This window comes from Leopardus geoffroyi, chromosome D3 (genome assembly GCF_018350155.1).
Source record: "Leopardus geoffroyi isolate Oge1 chromosome D3, O.geoffroyi_Oge1_pat1.0, whole genome shotgun sequence".
Lineage (NCBI taxonomy): Eukaryota > Metazoa > Chordata > Mammalia > Carnivora > Felidae > Leopardus > Leopardus geoffroyi.
In genome coordinates this window covers 1,797,740-1,813,319 of record NC_059339.1, presented here as the reverse complement: position 1 = coordinate 1,813,319, position 15,580 = coordinate 1,797,740, and the positions used below count along the sequence as shown (strand labels likewise).

General features: G+C 50.4%; 1 protein-coding gene across 5 annotated transcripts in view; it reads right to left on the bottom strand.

Moving 5' to 3' along the window:
- Nucleotides 1-6,998, bottom strand: part of STX2 (syntaxin 2) — a 36,483-nt gene extending 29,485 nt beyond the window's left edge. For 2 of the 5 annotated variants that reach the window (XM_045459713.1, XM_045459712.1), the window contains exon 1: nucleotides 6,708-6,995. In XM_045459713.1, the coding sequence (XP_045315669.1) occupies nucleotides 6,708-6,737 (30 nt within the window). In that variant the 5' untranslated portion in view covers nucleotides 6,738-6,995. Of the gene's footprint in view, nucleotides 1-6,707 lie in introns of all 5 variants that reach the window. The other 3 variants (XM_045459714.1, XM_045459716.1, XM_045459711.1) reach the window with 3 other exon arrangements.
- Nucleotides 6,999-15,580: the final 8,582 nt, after the last annotated feature.

Sequence of the window (15,580 nt, the reverse complement as noted above, 5' to 3'; positions counted from 1 at the left end):
CATTTCCGTTCCCGTTACATACCAAAAGAAGTCTCCTTAAATGCAGGGTTACATTAAAAATAAAATTCTCCCTCTGTGACAGCTATCGTCAGGAGCAGAGAGCAAGGAGCTTCCACGTCTGGGGACCGTTTAACAGCCGTGAATAACTTGTCACGGGAACGCTCACTGTTGAGGCTTCGACGGAAGCTGGGTTATCACAAATCGGGAGAATCCAAACTCTGATGAAACGCTGGCTTCCTTCTCCACACACACAGATCGAAAGTGCGGGCAGACAAATTACATTTTCTTGAAATATCTACAGCACTTGTCCCTTGGCTGCTAGAAAACATTAACTTCTTTCCCAAACTTAAATCCCTTGAGTCAAAGAAAAGAACCTGTGATTACGGGTAAAAGCCGTCTGTTGGCCGGTTTGTAATTCTGGAGCTGAGCGTAACAGGCCTTTCTCACACTCATACTATCAGACTTCAACGCCCTGTGGTAGAACATCACATCGCTTCATGGTTTTCCCTTTTTGCTACACACTTGTCTCCACTATTAACATCATACAAATACCTCTGACAGGTACTTAGACTTTACATAAACAGAACTGTACTGTGCAGATGCTTCTGCTAGCTGACCCTTTTCCTCGCATGCCATGTTCAAGGGTCTCCCCTTATCTGGGACGCTCCCTCACTGCCAACCAAACCAGCCCCCCATCCGCCCTTCGCACCAGCCCTTCCCCACCCGGGAGGTCGCCCGCCCATGTGACCCCGCTGGTGGCTCCGGCTCATTCCAGTCTCAGCTCACACACCCTCCCCTGGTCGCCCATCCTCAAGAGCACACCCACGGGCCTCTCACCCTGCTTGATTTCCTTCAGAGCAGGGGTGTCCTCGGCTGACCCCTGTCCACCCTCCACCTGAGTTTCCGGGGCACGAGGACACTGTCTGTCCGCTCAGGGCTCGCACGCCAGGCTGTGACAGTGGGGTCAGCTGAGCAACTGAAGAGAAGGGGCAGGAGCCCGAGGGGGAGGGCGGAGGGAGCACACACGGAAGGACAGAGAGGACACCAGAAGCACAGGGGCACATGACAAAGCAGGCGTGACGCGGGTGCAGGCGTGAGCTGCCTGCCGATCCCTGGCTCCGCTCCTCAGGGGGTCCCGAGGCACATTCTGCCCTCTGGTTCTGAGGCACCGCCCTTCTTTATAATAACCGTCCCTCTCTCCGGGCGCCCGAGTGGCTCAGTCTGTTACATGTCCGACTTCGGCTCAGGTCATGATCTCACGGGTCGTGGGTTCGAGCCCTGCGTTGGGCTCTGTGCTGACAGCTCGGAGCCCGGAGCCTGCTTCAGAGTCTGAGTCTCCCTCTCTGCCCCTCCCCTGCTCACTCCGTCTCTCTGTCAAAATAAACATTTAAAAAAATAGATAGCTGTCCTTCTCTTCTCTGCTGTAGCTAATGGATTTGTGTCCCCGGCAACAGAAAGAGCCTCAGGACCACAGGTTCCACGGTCACCTACATATTCCTCACCCTGGGATCTTCCCAACACCCGACAGGTGCCCGGAGGGAACTACTGAGGCACCAGAGTGCACAAGCCCTGCCCTGGAAAGGGTGACGCCTGCGAGGAAACAGGACCCACCGGTGCTCAGAGACGGAAGACGGCCACCTCTGGGGACACAAGAGGGGAGAGGACAGGAAGACTTCCCAGGGGTGATGCCTGCACTGAGACCAAATGAAGGTGTGAGGCAGGCCAAGAAGGGGGATCCGGGCGGGGCAGCAGGTGCAAAGGCCACCATGGGAACCGCAGGTGGCCCCTGATGACGGGACTAAGGCGGCCTATGGGATGTGCACACTGAAGAGGCAACCCATTTTTATGTACTGGTTTTTCAGGAACTGGTTCTCTTCCCTAAATTCACAACAGACTGGAAGTTACAAGCAAGAAGTATTAATCTGGGGGGCACCTGTGTGGCTCAGTGGGTTAAGCGTTCAACTTTGGCTCAGGTCATGATCTCATGGTTCCTGGGTTCGAACCCATGTCAGGCTCCGTGCTGACAGCTCAGAGCCTGCTTGGGGCTCTCTGTCTCTCTCTCTCTCTGCCCCTCCCAGTTCACGTGACCTCTCTCTTTCTCAAAAATAAACATTTTTATTTTTTTTAAAACTGACAGGATTGGGAACGCTGGGTGGCTCGGTTGAGCATCCAACTCTTGATCTTGGCTCAAGTCACGATCTCGTGAACCGTGAAATCGAGCCCCCGTGGGACCCTATGCCGGTGGTGTGGAGCCTGCTTGGAACTCTCTCCCCCTCTCTCTGTCCCTCCCCCACTCTCATGCGTGCTCTCTCGCTCTCTCTCAAAATAAACATTTGAAAAAAAGGCAGCAAGACTGAAAAAAACATAAAAGTTAAACTATAAACGTACACATCTAGGAAACTATGCCATAAAATTCTTATCGTTTTAAGTGAAGTATTTAGGGAAAAAATGCCTTATATTATAAATGGGAATTTGAACCTTTACTATACAATGCTTTGGACATGTGCAGTCCGAGCTATCACAAAATAACTTTTAGGGGCGCCCAGAGGGCTCCGCCGGTTGAGCATCTGACTTCAGCTCAGGTCATGATCTCGCAGTTTGTGAGTTTGAGCCTCGTGTCGGGCTCCGTGCTGACAGCTCAGAGCCTGGGGCCTGCTTGGGATTCTGTGTCTCCTGTCTCTGCCCTCTCCTGCTCACGCTTTGTCAATCTCTCTCTCTCAAAAATAAACAAACATTAAAAATAAATAAACAAAGGACTTTTAAAATATCTAGGTTGTTTTTCCTGCCTTTTAAAAACCTGTATTTGCCTCTCTCTCCCTCTGTCTCCAAAAAATAAAATAAAATAAAATAAAATAAAATAAAATAAAATAAAATAAAATAAAATAAAATGTAAAATAAATTTAAGAAAGGAGCACCTGGGTGGCTCAGTTGGTTGGGCACCGGACTCCTGATTTCAGCTCAGGTCATGATCCCAGGGTCACAGGATCAAGCCCCACAGTGGGCTCCACGCTGGAGCCTACTTAAGACCCTCTCTCTCTCTCTCTCTCTGCCCCTCTCCCCCTCACATGTGCACTTGCTCTCAAAGTAAAAATAAAGTAAAAATTGCACCTGCAATTCATCTCTCTGAATCCAGGGATTAAAAATACTAATTTTCTCATCTCTCGGGTCTACTAATGAACGCACACAACTGCCATGTGTTTATTTTCCTTCAAACAATGCGCACAGTTGAAATCGTAGTTTCTCTGTTCTTAACTATAATACACCCAGTTGCATACACACAAACTTTTATTTAATTTTTTTTTTAACATTTATTTATTTTTGAGACGGAGAGAGACAGAGCATGAACGGGGGAGGGGCAGAGAGAGAGGGGGACACAGAATCGGAAGCAGGCTCCAGGCTCTGAGCCATCAGCCCAGAGCCTGACGTGGGGCTCAAACTCACGGACCGCGGTGACCTGAGCTGAAGTCGGACGCCAAACCGACTGAGCCACCCAGGCGCCCCACACACAAACTTTTTTTTTTTTTTTAAAGGCAATCAGGGGCGCCTGGGTGGCACAGTCGGTTAAGCGTCCGACTTCAGCCAGGTCACGATCTCGCGGTCCGTGAGTTTGAGCCCCGCGTCGGGCTCTGGGCTGATGGCTCAGAGCCTGGAGCCTGTTTCCGATTCTGTGTCCCCCTCTCTCTCTGCCCCTCCCCCGTTCATGCTCTGTCTCTCTCTGTCCCAAAAATAAATAAACGTTGAAAAAAAAAAAATTTAAAAAGGCAATCAAGGGGCGCCTGGGTGGCTCAGTCCGTTGGGCGGCCGACTTCGGCTCAGGTCATGATCTCGCGGTCCGTGAGTTCAAGCCCTGCGTCGGGCTCTGTGCTGACAGCTTAGAGCCTGAAGCCTGTTTCGGATTCTGTGTCTCCCTCTCTCTGACCGTCCCCCGTTCATGCTCTGTCTCTATCTCAAAAATAAATAAACGTTAAAAAAAATTGTTTAAAAAGGCAATCAAAACGCATTTGGAGTTACCGTCCCCTAGAACAAATTCCATTTTCATTTACTTACATCCTAAAATGTGTTTCACCCTGCTGGCTCCCTTCCCTCCCCTCCCCTCCCCTCCCCCTGGCAATTGCTCCACACAGGCACCCAAGTCATTTTTGTGCCTCTAATGCATCTAGCACACCTCCTCCTCGGGACCTCGCAGGGGCGTGTCTGTTGGATTGGTGGTTCTGCTTTTGGTAAATCAGCAACTCTTTCCGGATTTCGAGTCTAGGAGATCTTGGGTAAGTCACTTAAACTTCCTGCACCCAAATGAACTGGCTGCTCAAAAAGAGAATCACTAGTTAGAAGGAGCTACATCTGTATTTGGCAAATTGTACTGGACACACTCCTTTTTAGGTCTTTTCCAAATGGTTATCAGTGGTAATCTTCTTCTCGGGAAGAAGCACCAACAGCTAAAAAGGGAAACTTTTTGGAGGTATAACAACTATTTTGCCAGGTTGGACACTGTTGATGAGATATTTTAACTACCCAATTAAAGCTCACCTAGGAAAAGAACACCAGCTGGTTAGAAACATGGTTATGAACGTTCAACTACTCCAAGAACTACTTGGAAAGAATACATTTCCTTAAGGAAAGAAAAAGTTTAACTTTTATTTCTGACAATTTCCAGAGGAGTTTTTTAAATATTAAAAGTTACACGCGTGTCAAATTCAGTTTCAAATTAATATTTTTTACTCCACATAGTAGTTTGTTTTTTATAACTATCTGAAAACATTAAAAAAAAAAACTAATAAATATGAACAGCATTCACAATTACATGGCAGTTGTCCCACCTTCTGCCAGTGTCACACACGGGAGATAATTTTATGTTTCCCAACCATGTCTATGAGTAAGCAAGAGAGAGATTATCATCCCCATCTTAAGAATGAGAAAATTGAGGTTTTGAGAGTTTCAAAAATAATTTGCCCAAGATCAGACAACTCCAGAAGTAGAAACTTCCAGTAATGTGTTCTACAATTGCTCAGTGTCTTTATCTAGAGCAGGACGGTGTTGGACTAGAGAAGGCCACTTCTAGCTCTGAAATTCTAGATCCCAACAGGTCATGTGCTGCAGGAGGACGCCCTGCAGGATACATAAGGCTAGAGTGGTAAATAACCGCCTGATTTATTTTTCGCTAATCAGGCCCAGAAAAGGCTACATATATATATTCTACGGACAGACCTTTCTTAGCTACCCCCCAGTATTACATACAATTGGAGACCTTCCGCCAACAGTTACAGTTCTCCTGTTCGGATACACTCAGCAATTCTTTACAAATACGTGAGCTCCTCCTGGCACAGAAAGGCATTCTGCAGGGCGAGACAGCGGGAACTTGCTACGGTTAACAGCTGTTCATCTGCAAACTGCGGAGGTCAAAACATCTGACCAAAAATCACTACGAAGAACCATTCTTGCAAGGAGAGTAAAACATAAGGTGATGGTTCCAAGGGAGGGTAATTCATTGCCTTTTTGAACCCGGCTTCCCCATGTGATCCACGGAACACAGATAACCATTCCGTGACGATTCCTTCCATTTTCCTAAGCATGCCATAGAACCAGCTGCATTCTAGGAGCAAAGAAGCTAATTCACTACATGCAATGAAGGCCCTAGGACAGAGGACCCAGCACCTTGTTCTGAGGCTGCCCGGCTGCAGAGGGCAGAGGCTTTATCTGTGTCCCGGAGAACAAAACATGAACACTCGGCACTAATTAACAGTCCTGTTTTTAAAGGAAAAAAAAGTAGCAATTACCTGTTGGCCTAAAATGTCTCAACTCCGCCACATTCTATAAACATCCACTCGACTGTCACCGCAGCCATGTCATTCATGGTGCTGTCCTCTCCCGCACTCGGCACCGCGCATCAAAGATCCGTCCCATGCCTAAGGGGACGCCCCTCCCTCCCTCAAGTGAAGGGTAATTTGCTGGGTTCCTTCCCGAACACCACACACTCCACCGGCCAGGTGTGCTGGGTGGGAAGGAAGGCAAACACAGGCACGGCTCAGCGCAAGCACCCGGGGCTGTGAGGCGCCCACAGGCAGGGGGCACCGTGTGCATCTCTCCCACCACGTGCGGGGTCCCGAGCAAGACCCCAGCGATCGGACAGCGGGCAAGGCGACAGGCCCCTGCTCTCCGGGAGCTGACATCCACACCCTAGGGCCGGACCGACCAGAGCCAGAGTAGTTTCTGGTTGTCCTAAGTGCTGTGCAAAGGATCAGGATCAGACAGGGCGATGTGACGGGGCGACTTCAGCCCGGGGAAGCAGCAGAGAGGGGCTCAGAAAAGGGGGTTCGAGGCCCGGCCACTGCCCCGTGCCCCCCCCCACCCCACCCCCGGGCAAACTGTACTCTCAAAAACTCCACTTCCCTGCCTGTCAGCGACGGCAACAAGCGTTCCTGTCTCTCGGCCGTGGGGGCGTCGTGGACACGGCGGAGACAGCGACCCACGAGGCGGCGGCGGGGTGGGCCAGCGCCGCGACCCCGGGCGCCCCCCTGCCCTGCTCTTCCCCCTCACCTCCGCCCATCCCGAACAGCCCCATCCTTCCCCGCGAGTCCTGCCCACCCCGGCGCCCCCCGCCCGCTACTCTCCCCTCCGCCCCCACCTCCGGCCACCCCGAGCCCCCCGCGCCCCGCCCCGCCCCGCCGCGCCCAGCCCGAACCGCTATCTGCCGCCCGCCCGCCGCTCACCGCCGTCAGGTCCGGCAGCCGGTCCCGCATCCCCACGGGCCCGGGCGCCGCGCCCCGCCGCTCAGGCCTGCCCGGCGCCGCCTCCGGCCGCCGCGGGCTCTCGGTGGACGCGCCGCCGCCTCAGCCTGCCGGTCGCCGGCTCCGCACCGCGCCCTCCCGCCGCCCTCCCCTCGGGCCGGCGCTGCCACGGCAACCGCGCCCGTGCGCTCTGCGCATGCCCGGCCGCGCCGCGCCCGGGCCCACGCAGCCTGCGGGAGCCTTCCTGCGGGAATGCCGCTGTCGGAGGGGAGGGGCGGGGCCGGGCGGGGCCTGGTGGGGCGGGGAACCGACGAGGCCGGGCGGAGAGAAGGCGGGGCCTGGGGGAAGGGCGGGGCCTGCGGGGCGGGGGACACACCGCGCCGGAAGAGGGAGAGGGCGGGGCCTGTGGGGGACGGGGCCTGGTGGGGCGGGAACAGACCTAGCCGGAAGGGAAGGGGGCGGGCCCTGTGGAGGGGCGGGGCCTGTGGGGCGGGAGATAGAAGGGGTGGGGGAGGGACGGTGGGGGCGGGGCCTGAGTGAGGAAGCTGAGGGATCTGGGGTGGAGGGGGGCCAGGGGTCGGGGTTGGCGGAGTTGTGCTCTGGCTTCGTCTTGCCTGTTCAAGCAGATGTGCCATTCGTCCCTTCTTGCTAATGTTTTTATGCTTTTGTGCTTTCGTACTCATTTATGTTTTTTTAATTTTTTTTAATGTTTATTTTTGAGAGGCTGACAGAGCTCCAGCGGGGGAGGGGCAGAGACGGAAAGAGAGACACACAGAATCCGAAGCAGACTCCAGGCTCGGAGCCATCAGCACAGAGCCCGACGCGGGGCTCGAACCCATGAACCCTGAGATCATGACCTGAGCCGAAGTCGGAGGCCCAATTGAGCCACCCAGGCGCTCCTCCTTTTATGTATTTTTAAAAATCGTGAACATTTTGGTGAGTAGTTCAGCCCGGCTGCAGAGAGGAACTGGGTGGAGCTTTAGGTACTGACACCTTGGACAGGCTTTCTCCCGAAACTGCACCACCTGCATCGCCTTGGTGGAAGGTCCTGCACCGGCTAACCATTACTCGTACCTCCAGAGTCTCATTTTCCAGGACCCTTTCCTCCACTCACTCCCAGCCTCATTCTACCTCAGGGCCTTTGCACTAGCTGTGCCTGTCTCAACACTCTATCCCCAGACAACTAGGTAGCTTGGTCTCTTGCTTCCTTCAGGATTTTGATCCAGGGGCACCTGGGTGGCTCAGTCGGTTGAGCGTCCGACTTCGGCTCAAGTCATGATCTCACGGTCTGTGAGTTTGAGCCACGCATCAGGGTCTGTGCTGACAGCTCAGAGCCTGGAGCCTGCTTCCAATTCTGTGTCTCCCTCTCTCTCTGCCCCTCCCCTGCTCATGCTCTGTGTCTCTCTGTCTCAAAAATAAATAAAAACATTAAAAAAGTTTTGTTTAATAAAAAAATAAAATAAGATAAAAAGATTTTGATCCAATGACGCCTTTTCTGTGAGGCCTGTCCTGCCCCACCCTGTTAAAAATTGCACTCCCTGGACACCTGGGTGGCTTATTGGTTAGGCGTATGACTTTGGCCGTGGTCAAGATCTCATGGCTCATGGGTTTAAGCCCCGCATCCGGATCTGTGCTGACGGCTCAGAGTCTGGAGCCTGCTTCGGATTCTCTCTCTCTCTCTCTCTCTCTCTCTCAAAAATAAATAAATATTTAAAATTAAAAAAAAAAAATTGCACTCCCTCCTTCATACTCCAAACCCCTTATTCTGCCCTTTTCCCCTCATAGTGCCTACAGCCCTCTGATGACCCACATCATATACACATGTATTTTGTTTGCTGTTTATTATTTGTCCTTTTCCTCTGGAATACTCACTCCATTGAAGGCAGGGATTTGTGTCCACTACTCCCTAATTATCCTCAACACTGAGAAGGGGGCCTAGCACATATGAAGTGTTAAATAAATATTTGTTAAGTAAATGAAAAAGTTATGCCATAAAACTTGCTTTTGTACGTGTACCCATTCCGAAGTAGATTTCATTACTGTGGTGGGCGAGTTATGGCAAGGTACAGAATACTGAACTTGGGGCCAGAGTCTGGATTTGAACCCAGCAAGGTCCCTGCCTATTTTAAAATTCAGTGAATCTAAATTAACTTATTTTTATTGGACTTAAAGAAACAGTAAGGGAAATTTTATTTTATTTTATTTTTTTACTTTTTTAATGTTTATTTCTTGGAAAGAGAGAGACAGAGTGTGAGCGGGGGAGGGGCAGAGAGCAAGAAAGACACAGAATCCAAAGCAGTCTCCAGGCTCAGCTGTCAGCACAGAGCCTGACACAGGGCTTGAACCCATGAACTGCGAGATCATGACCTGAGCCCAAGTTGGATGCTTAGCTAACTGAGCCACCCAGGCGCCCATTAAAAATCCATTCAAGGGGCGCCTGGGTGGCTCGGTTGGTTGAGTGACTGGAGGCAGGCCTGGAGCCTGCTTCGGATTCTGTGTCTCCTGCCTCTCTCTGCCCCTCCCCTGCTCGTGCTCTGTCTCTCTCTCTCTCAATAATAAATAAAAACATTAAAAAAAAATCCATTCAAAGTCGGAATCCTGAAGAAGGATTGTCAGTTGACCATAGTGTTTGTTCTGATCATAACTGGAAGAATTCCCCGGGCCCTGATCCTAAATGTGAATGAGGATAAGCTTTCCAAGGAATTTGGAAATGCAGTTGCCTTGTTTAACTTACCGTAATGCTAAGCTTAGAACAGACTACCTTTTTAAAGATGGGGCTGTAAATATATTTATTTACTCTGGAAAGAACTTTATGACGGTCCCTGTTGGGGAAGGCTACACAGTCAGGGGCTCCTGGGACCGGAGCACAGACATCCCCGGAGGGCATTATTCTGCCTACTACACATACGCGTGGCTTATTTTTCAGAGAATTATCTTATGTATCCCTGGATGTAAACGGGAAGGACACAGGATTAAAAACATCATAGGGGCGCCTGGGTGGCTTGGTCGGTTAAGCGTCCGACTTCAGCTCAGGTCATGATCTCACGGTCCATGGGTTCGAGCCCCGCGTCGGGCTCTGTGCTGACAGCTCAGAGCCTGGAGCCTGTTTCAGATTCTGTGTCTCCCTCTCTCTGTGACCCTCCCCCGTTCATGCTCTGTCTCTCTCTCTGTCTCAAAAATAAATAAACGTTAAAAAAAAAATTAAAAAAAAAAAACATCATAGACCATGACTCGTGGCTTTTGTTTGAGACCAATAAAGATACATGAAGTGCTATGATCGATCATTCCCAAGGAGCCACCCTCTGGCCTGTGGGCTGACGTGGGAGCCCATGGGGATGAAAAGATACACATATCCCTGATAATCAGGAAATGCTGAGTGAAACTTCAGAGGCACAAGGCTACGTGGGCTCGGTTGGAGGAGTGTGCGACTCTTGATCTCAGGGTTGTGAGTTCGAGCCCCACATGGGGTGTAGAGATCGCTTACAAGTAAAATCTTAAAAAGCAACAACACAGTAAAACTACAGTGTGGCACTATTTTCCCAATTTCTAGGGAAAAACAGAAATAGAGACACACATCCCTTTGACCTACCAATTCCTGTTGAGAAATCTAAAGTGTCGTAGCTATAAAAAGCCCCAGGTTACACATCTGTATGTTTACGGACATTAACTGCCGCATTGTTTTACTGGGAAAAAGGCTAAAACACACCCCCAATATCTGTTGATGGTGGAAAGCTTGATTAACATCTGACTTATCCCGTAAGTCAGACGGTAACATCAAACGACACACAGCGCCGCCATTTCCCCAGCCTCCAGGCAGGCGAGCGGATGTTACATGCGGGCAGTTCTGAGACACGCGGTCAGGATCCAAGGAAGGAAACACTCATCGCACCACCCGAAGCTGGTGCCCGGTTCTGAGCCGTTCTGCCAAAGCTCACTCTGATTTTATACAATTTTTGATAAGCCCTGTGTTATGGTTGGATTGTCCCCCAGAAAGATATGCTGAAGTCCTAACTGCCCCCCATACCTGTGTGTGTGACCTCATTTGGAAATAGGGTGAGCGAGTTAAGAGGTGTGGTTATTAGGGTGGGCCCTGATCCCTTACACCCGGTGCCCTCATCAGAAGAGATTAGGACACAGACACACAGAGGGAAGACCACACGACGTGGCAGGAAGGCTGCTCCCGGGTAACCCAGGAGAGGGCAGGGCACCATCGATGAGCCAGGGATGGCCAGGGATGGCACTATCAGAAGCTAAGAGAAAAGCCGGGGACGGACTCTCCCTGGAGCCTTCCGAGAGAGCATGGCTCTCCCAGCACCTTGACTTCAGACTTCCAGGAGAGTGTGGGAAAAAGTTTCCGTTATTTTAAGGCATCTAGTTTGCGGTATTTTTTACGGCACCCGGGGAAACGAAGACACCCTGTAATTATCTTCTAAATAGCACAGTCATGCTGCATCAGTGCTTACCCTGTCTTATAAGAACTAGTTTGTTAAAAGTAGGCATTTAAGATGTACCACGCTTTGTGAAACCTTGAAAAAAACACGTACTGAAAATTTAAATACAGGGGCGCCTGGGTGGCGCAGTCGGTTAAGCGTCCGACTTCAGCCAGGTCGCGATCTCGCGGTCCGTGAGTTCGAGCCCCGCGTCGGGCTCTGGGCTGATGGCTCAGAGCCTGGAGCCTGTTTCCGATTCTGTGTTTCCCTCTCTCTCTGCCCCTCCCCCGTTCATGCTCTGTCTCTCTCTGTCCAAAAATAAATAAAAATTAAAAAAAAAAAAAAAAAAAGAAAATTTAAATACATAGACATTTAAAGATACACTAGAAAAATACATACACTGGAAGTTTTCATAGAAGTCGTGCATCTATGTGTCCACATATAAACATCTATATATCCTTCCATATATGGGTACTGTAAATACATACATACAGATGCTGTACGGATACTATGCTGTGTGTAGTACAGACAGTAGGTCTATGTCTCTCTATCCGAAGGTGAATATAACCATCTGGGTAGTAGCTGGACTATCTAGATACACAGATACATAGGTATCTAGATCCGTCTGAAATGCCCCCAGCCTGTCACAACCCCCAACTAGAACTGTTTTGTTCCAGGGACGCCTGGGTGGTTCAGTCAGTTAAATGTCCGACTTCAGCTCAGGTCATGACTTTATGGTTCGTGGGTTTGAGCCCCACGTCAGGCTCTGTGCGGACAGCTCAGAGCCTGGAGCCTGCTTCGGATTCTGTGTCTCCCCCTGTCTCTCTGCCCCTCCCCTGCTTATGAGCATGCAATCTCTCTCTCTCTCTCTCTCTCTCTCAAAAATAAATAGACATTAAAATTTTTTTTAAACAATAGGTGTAAATAACCTTATTTTTTTAGGAAAAAAACCTGTTTTGGGGGTGCCTGGGTGGCTCTGTAGGTTAAGCGTCCGACTTGGGCTCAGGTCATGATCTCACGGTTCAAGGGTTCGAGCCCCGCATCGGGCTCTGTGCTGACAGCTCAGAGCCTGGAGCCTGCTTCAGATTCTGTGTCTCCCTCTCTCTCTGCCCCTCCCATGCTCATGCTCTCTCTCTGTCTCTCAATAATAAATAAACGTTTAAAAAAAAAAAAAAAAAACAAGGGGTGCCTGGGTGGCTCAGTCGGTTAAGTGTCCGACTTCAGCTCAGGTCATGATCTTGCGGTCTGTGAGTTCGAGCCCCGCGTCGGGCTCTGTGCTGACTGCTCAGAGCCTGGAGCCTGTTTCAGATTCTGTGTCTCCCTCTCTCTCTGCCCCTCCCCCGTTCATGCTCTGTCTCTCTCTGTCTCAAAAATAAAAAATAAATGTTAAAAAAAATTACAAAAACAAACAAACCTGTTCTGTTCTATTACATACCTGTGTTCTCTTATGGCATTTTCTATCCTCTTTCTTGGACCAGACTTCCCTAAAGTCACACAGGACACAGAGTGAAAGCTTCTTTCACAGAGAGCATTCTGTCCCACTGTGGACTGCCAGTAGTCAGCTTTGAAGGTTCCTCTTGGTATAAAGAAACAACCATTGTTCTTAATACAAGAGGCTCCTTGCACTCATTCTAAGACACTGAGTTTACACAGAAACATGGTCTGAACGGGGGTCCCTCATAACATCTGCCGATCTGCTCCAGCCACATGCCTCCTCGCTGTCCCTGACAACTCCAGGCAGGGTTCTACCTCAGGGCCTTTGCACGTGCCATACCCCGTCTCTGGAATTATCCTTCCTCAGATATCTATGTGTTGTGTTTTTTTTTTTTTTCCCCCTCACCTTCTACAGGCCTTTGCTCAAATGTCTCTACCTTAGGTCTCTCTCCCCTTCCTCTGACATTCCATAGCTTCTGTACCTGCTTTATTTTCACTTAGCAATCATCACTATCCTATATATTTGACTCCCTTAACCAAGTCTACTTCCTGTTTCTTCCTTCTAGGATGAAAGCTCCCGGAGGCCAACACCTTTTGGATCTGTTTTGTTCCCTGCCCTAGACCTTGGGGAATGCCTAGTACACAGTAGGTGCTAACTAGATATTAGCTGAGCGAATGAGCAAACCTGTGTCTTTTTTCATCTCTGTCTTAGACTCACTGAACTAGAGGTTGTGAACTCCGGCCCTTCAGGACTCAGGCAGGTAAGTGAGTAGAGCAGGCTCGGTGTCAGAGGACGAGGCCTCCTGTCTGAGACGTAAATAGGGAGTGGCAGACCTGAGGCAAATGGCAGTGTTTGCCCCTGGGGGGGGAAAGGGGGGCGCAGGGGGTATTGACCTCCAGATGCTTGTGGCCACACAGGAAAGCAGGCCCAGGGGCTCCCAACCTTGACTTTCAAAAGAAACCAGCTATCTAGATTTTTATGCAAACTATCTTTCCTTTTTGTGTCCTAGACCCATCATCCCTCCAGGGACAAATTGCATCAGAAGTTACCGTTGGAAACAACAATAAACAATAAATCTCACATGGCTTCCCAGAGTCAGGATTTCAGGAGTGGCTTCACTGGGTGGTTGTGACTCCGCCTCGTGAAACTGCAGGCAAGATGCGGGGCAAGGCCCGACCTGACCGGGGGCGGAAGGTCACGTTCAAGACGCCCTCACCACGTGCGGGCAAGGCCCCGCCGGGTCTTTGCAGGGGCTCAACTCTTCCTCACCAACCTGTCCACAGGGCTGTGCTTGTCCCCACAGTGTCCTCCTCGGAGTGAGTGACCCAAGAGAGCAAGGCCGAAGTCACAGAGCCTCTATGACTTAAGTCTCCAACGTCACTCACGGTCCCTTCAGCCATCCTCTCTTTGCTAGGGGTCGCTAAGTCCCGCCCACACTCAGGGAGAGGAGAATTAGGCTCAGCCTCTTGGAGAGAGAAGCACCAAAGAATTTGCGGACTCACGTTAAAAACCATCACATGTTGCTGGCAACTAGTTTAGATACACGGCATGTCGTGAGCCACCCCGAGATAGCACAAACCGCACCTGAAGGCTGGATTTCGTTCCTGGGCCACCAAAACGTACCCTCTGCCCTGCCCTGGTTGTTGGATAGAAGAAGCTGGATGGATGTTTGGCATGAGCATACGACCGGTCTCTCCAGTTTGGCTTCAGGGGAACGTGATGGCTGTGCAAATGCCAGAAGTAGCATCAATGTGCTCCCCACGTAAAAAAAAAAGTTTGTGTCCAGTGAAGAAATGATCTCGTTTGACAAATGATCGCTACTATTGATGAACGAATTAGAAAATGGAGTCTTTCAGAATACCTTCCTTACTGGTTCGCCAAGTCAAGGGAGGTGATGGAAACTGCACAGATAGAAAAGGGTGGCCCTGGGGGCGCCTGGGTGGCGCAGTCGGTTAAGCGTCCGACTTCAGCCAGGTCACGATCTCGCGGTCCGTGAGTTCGAGCCCCGCGTCGGGCTCTGGGCTGATGGCTCGGAGCCTGGAGCCTGTTTCTGATTCTGTGTCTCCCTCTCTCTCTGCCCCTCCCCCATTCATGCTCTGTCTCTCTCTGTCCCAAAAATAAATAAACGTTGAAAAAAAAAATTAAAAAAAAAAAAAAAAAAGAAAAGAAAAGGGTGGCCCTGCATTGGGTAAATGTTTGTTACTTGCTTAAGTAGTCTTCGATGTGAAGGAGCATATTAGAATTCTAAGAAGCTTATATGGAAACTGCCCTTATTTTATTATCATATCATGCTGCTGCTTCTGCTTACCTTTCTGGATTCCGATGGGCTCAAGAGTGATTCACCCACCAACTCAACAGATATTTGCTGAGCACCCATTACATGCCAGGCCCTGTGCTAGATATGTTGACCATCATGCCAGGCAAGGTGCTTTGTTTATTCTAGGGAGGGAGAGAAAGGTCAAAAAGTGAGCATGTGAATCATTAAGCAAGCTATTTCCAGCTAGTGGTAAGTGCTTTGGAGAAAATCTAGTCGGGGTTGACATGAGGGGAAATGTCTGCTGTGGTGACGCCCTTTTAGAAACGGTGGTCAGGGTGGGCTTTCCTTAGGAAGTGACATTTGATCTGTGACCTGAAGGGTGAGAGGGAGCCGGTCAGGCAATGATGTGAAGAGCATTTGAGGCAGAGGGAGCATTAAGAGCAAAGGCCCCAAGGCAGTAGCAAACTTGGCTGAGGGAAGATTCAGGAAGGCTTGTGTGGCTGCCGCAGGGTTACAGGGAATGGAGCTGGAGAAGGGGTGGCAAAGTAGGGCCTGGGCGGCCACAGATGTCATGTATCAGTGTGATCCAGAAAACCACCACAGTGTCAAAGAGAAGGATGGTCTGAAATGTTCTACAAGGATCACCCTGTGCCTCCTGAAAACATGCACTGAGAAGGACATAACGTCATTTCTGAGGGGTCCCAACCCAAACTGCATAACCTGAGTCCAATCC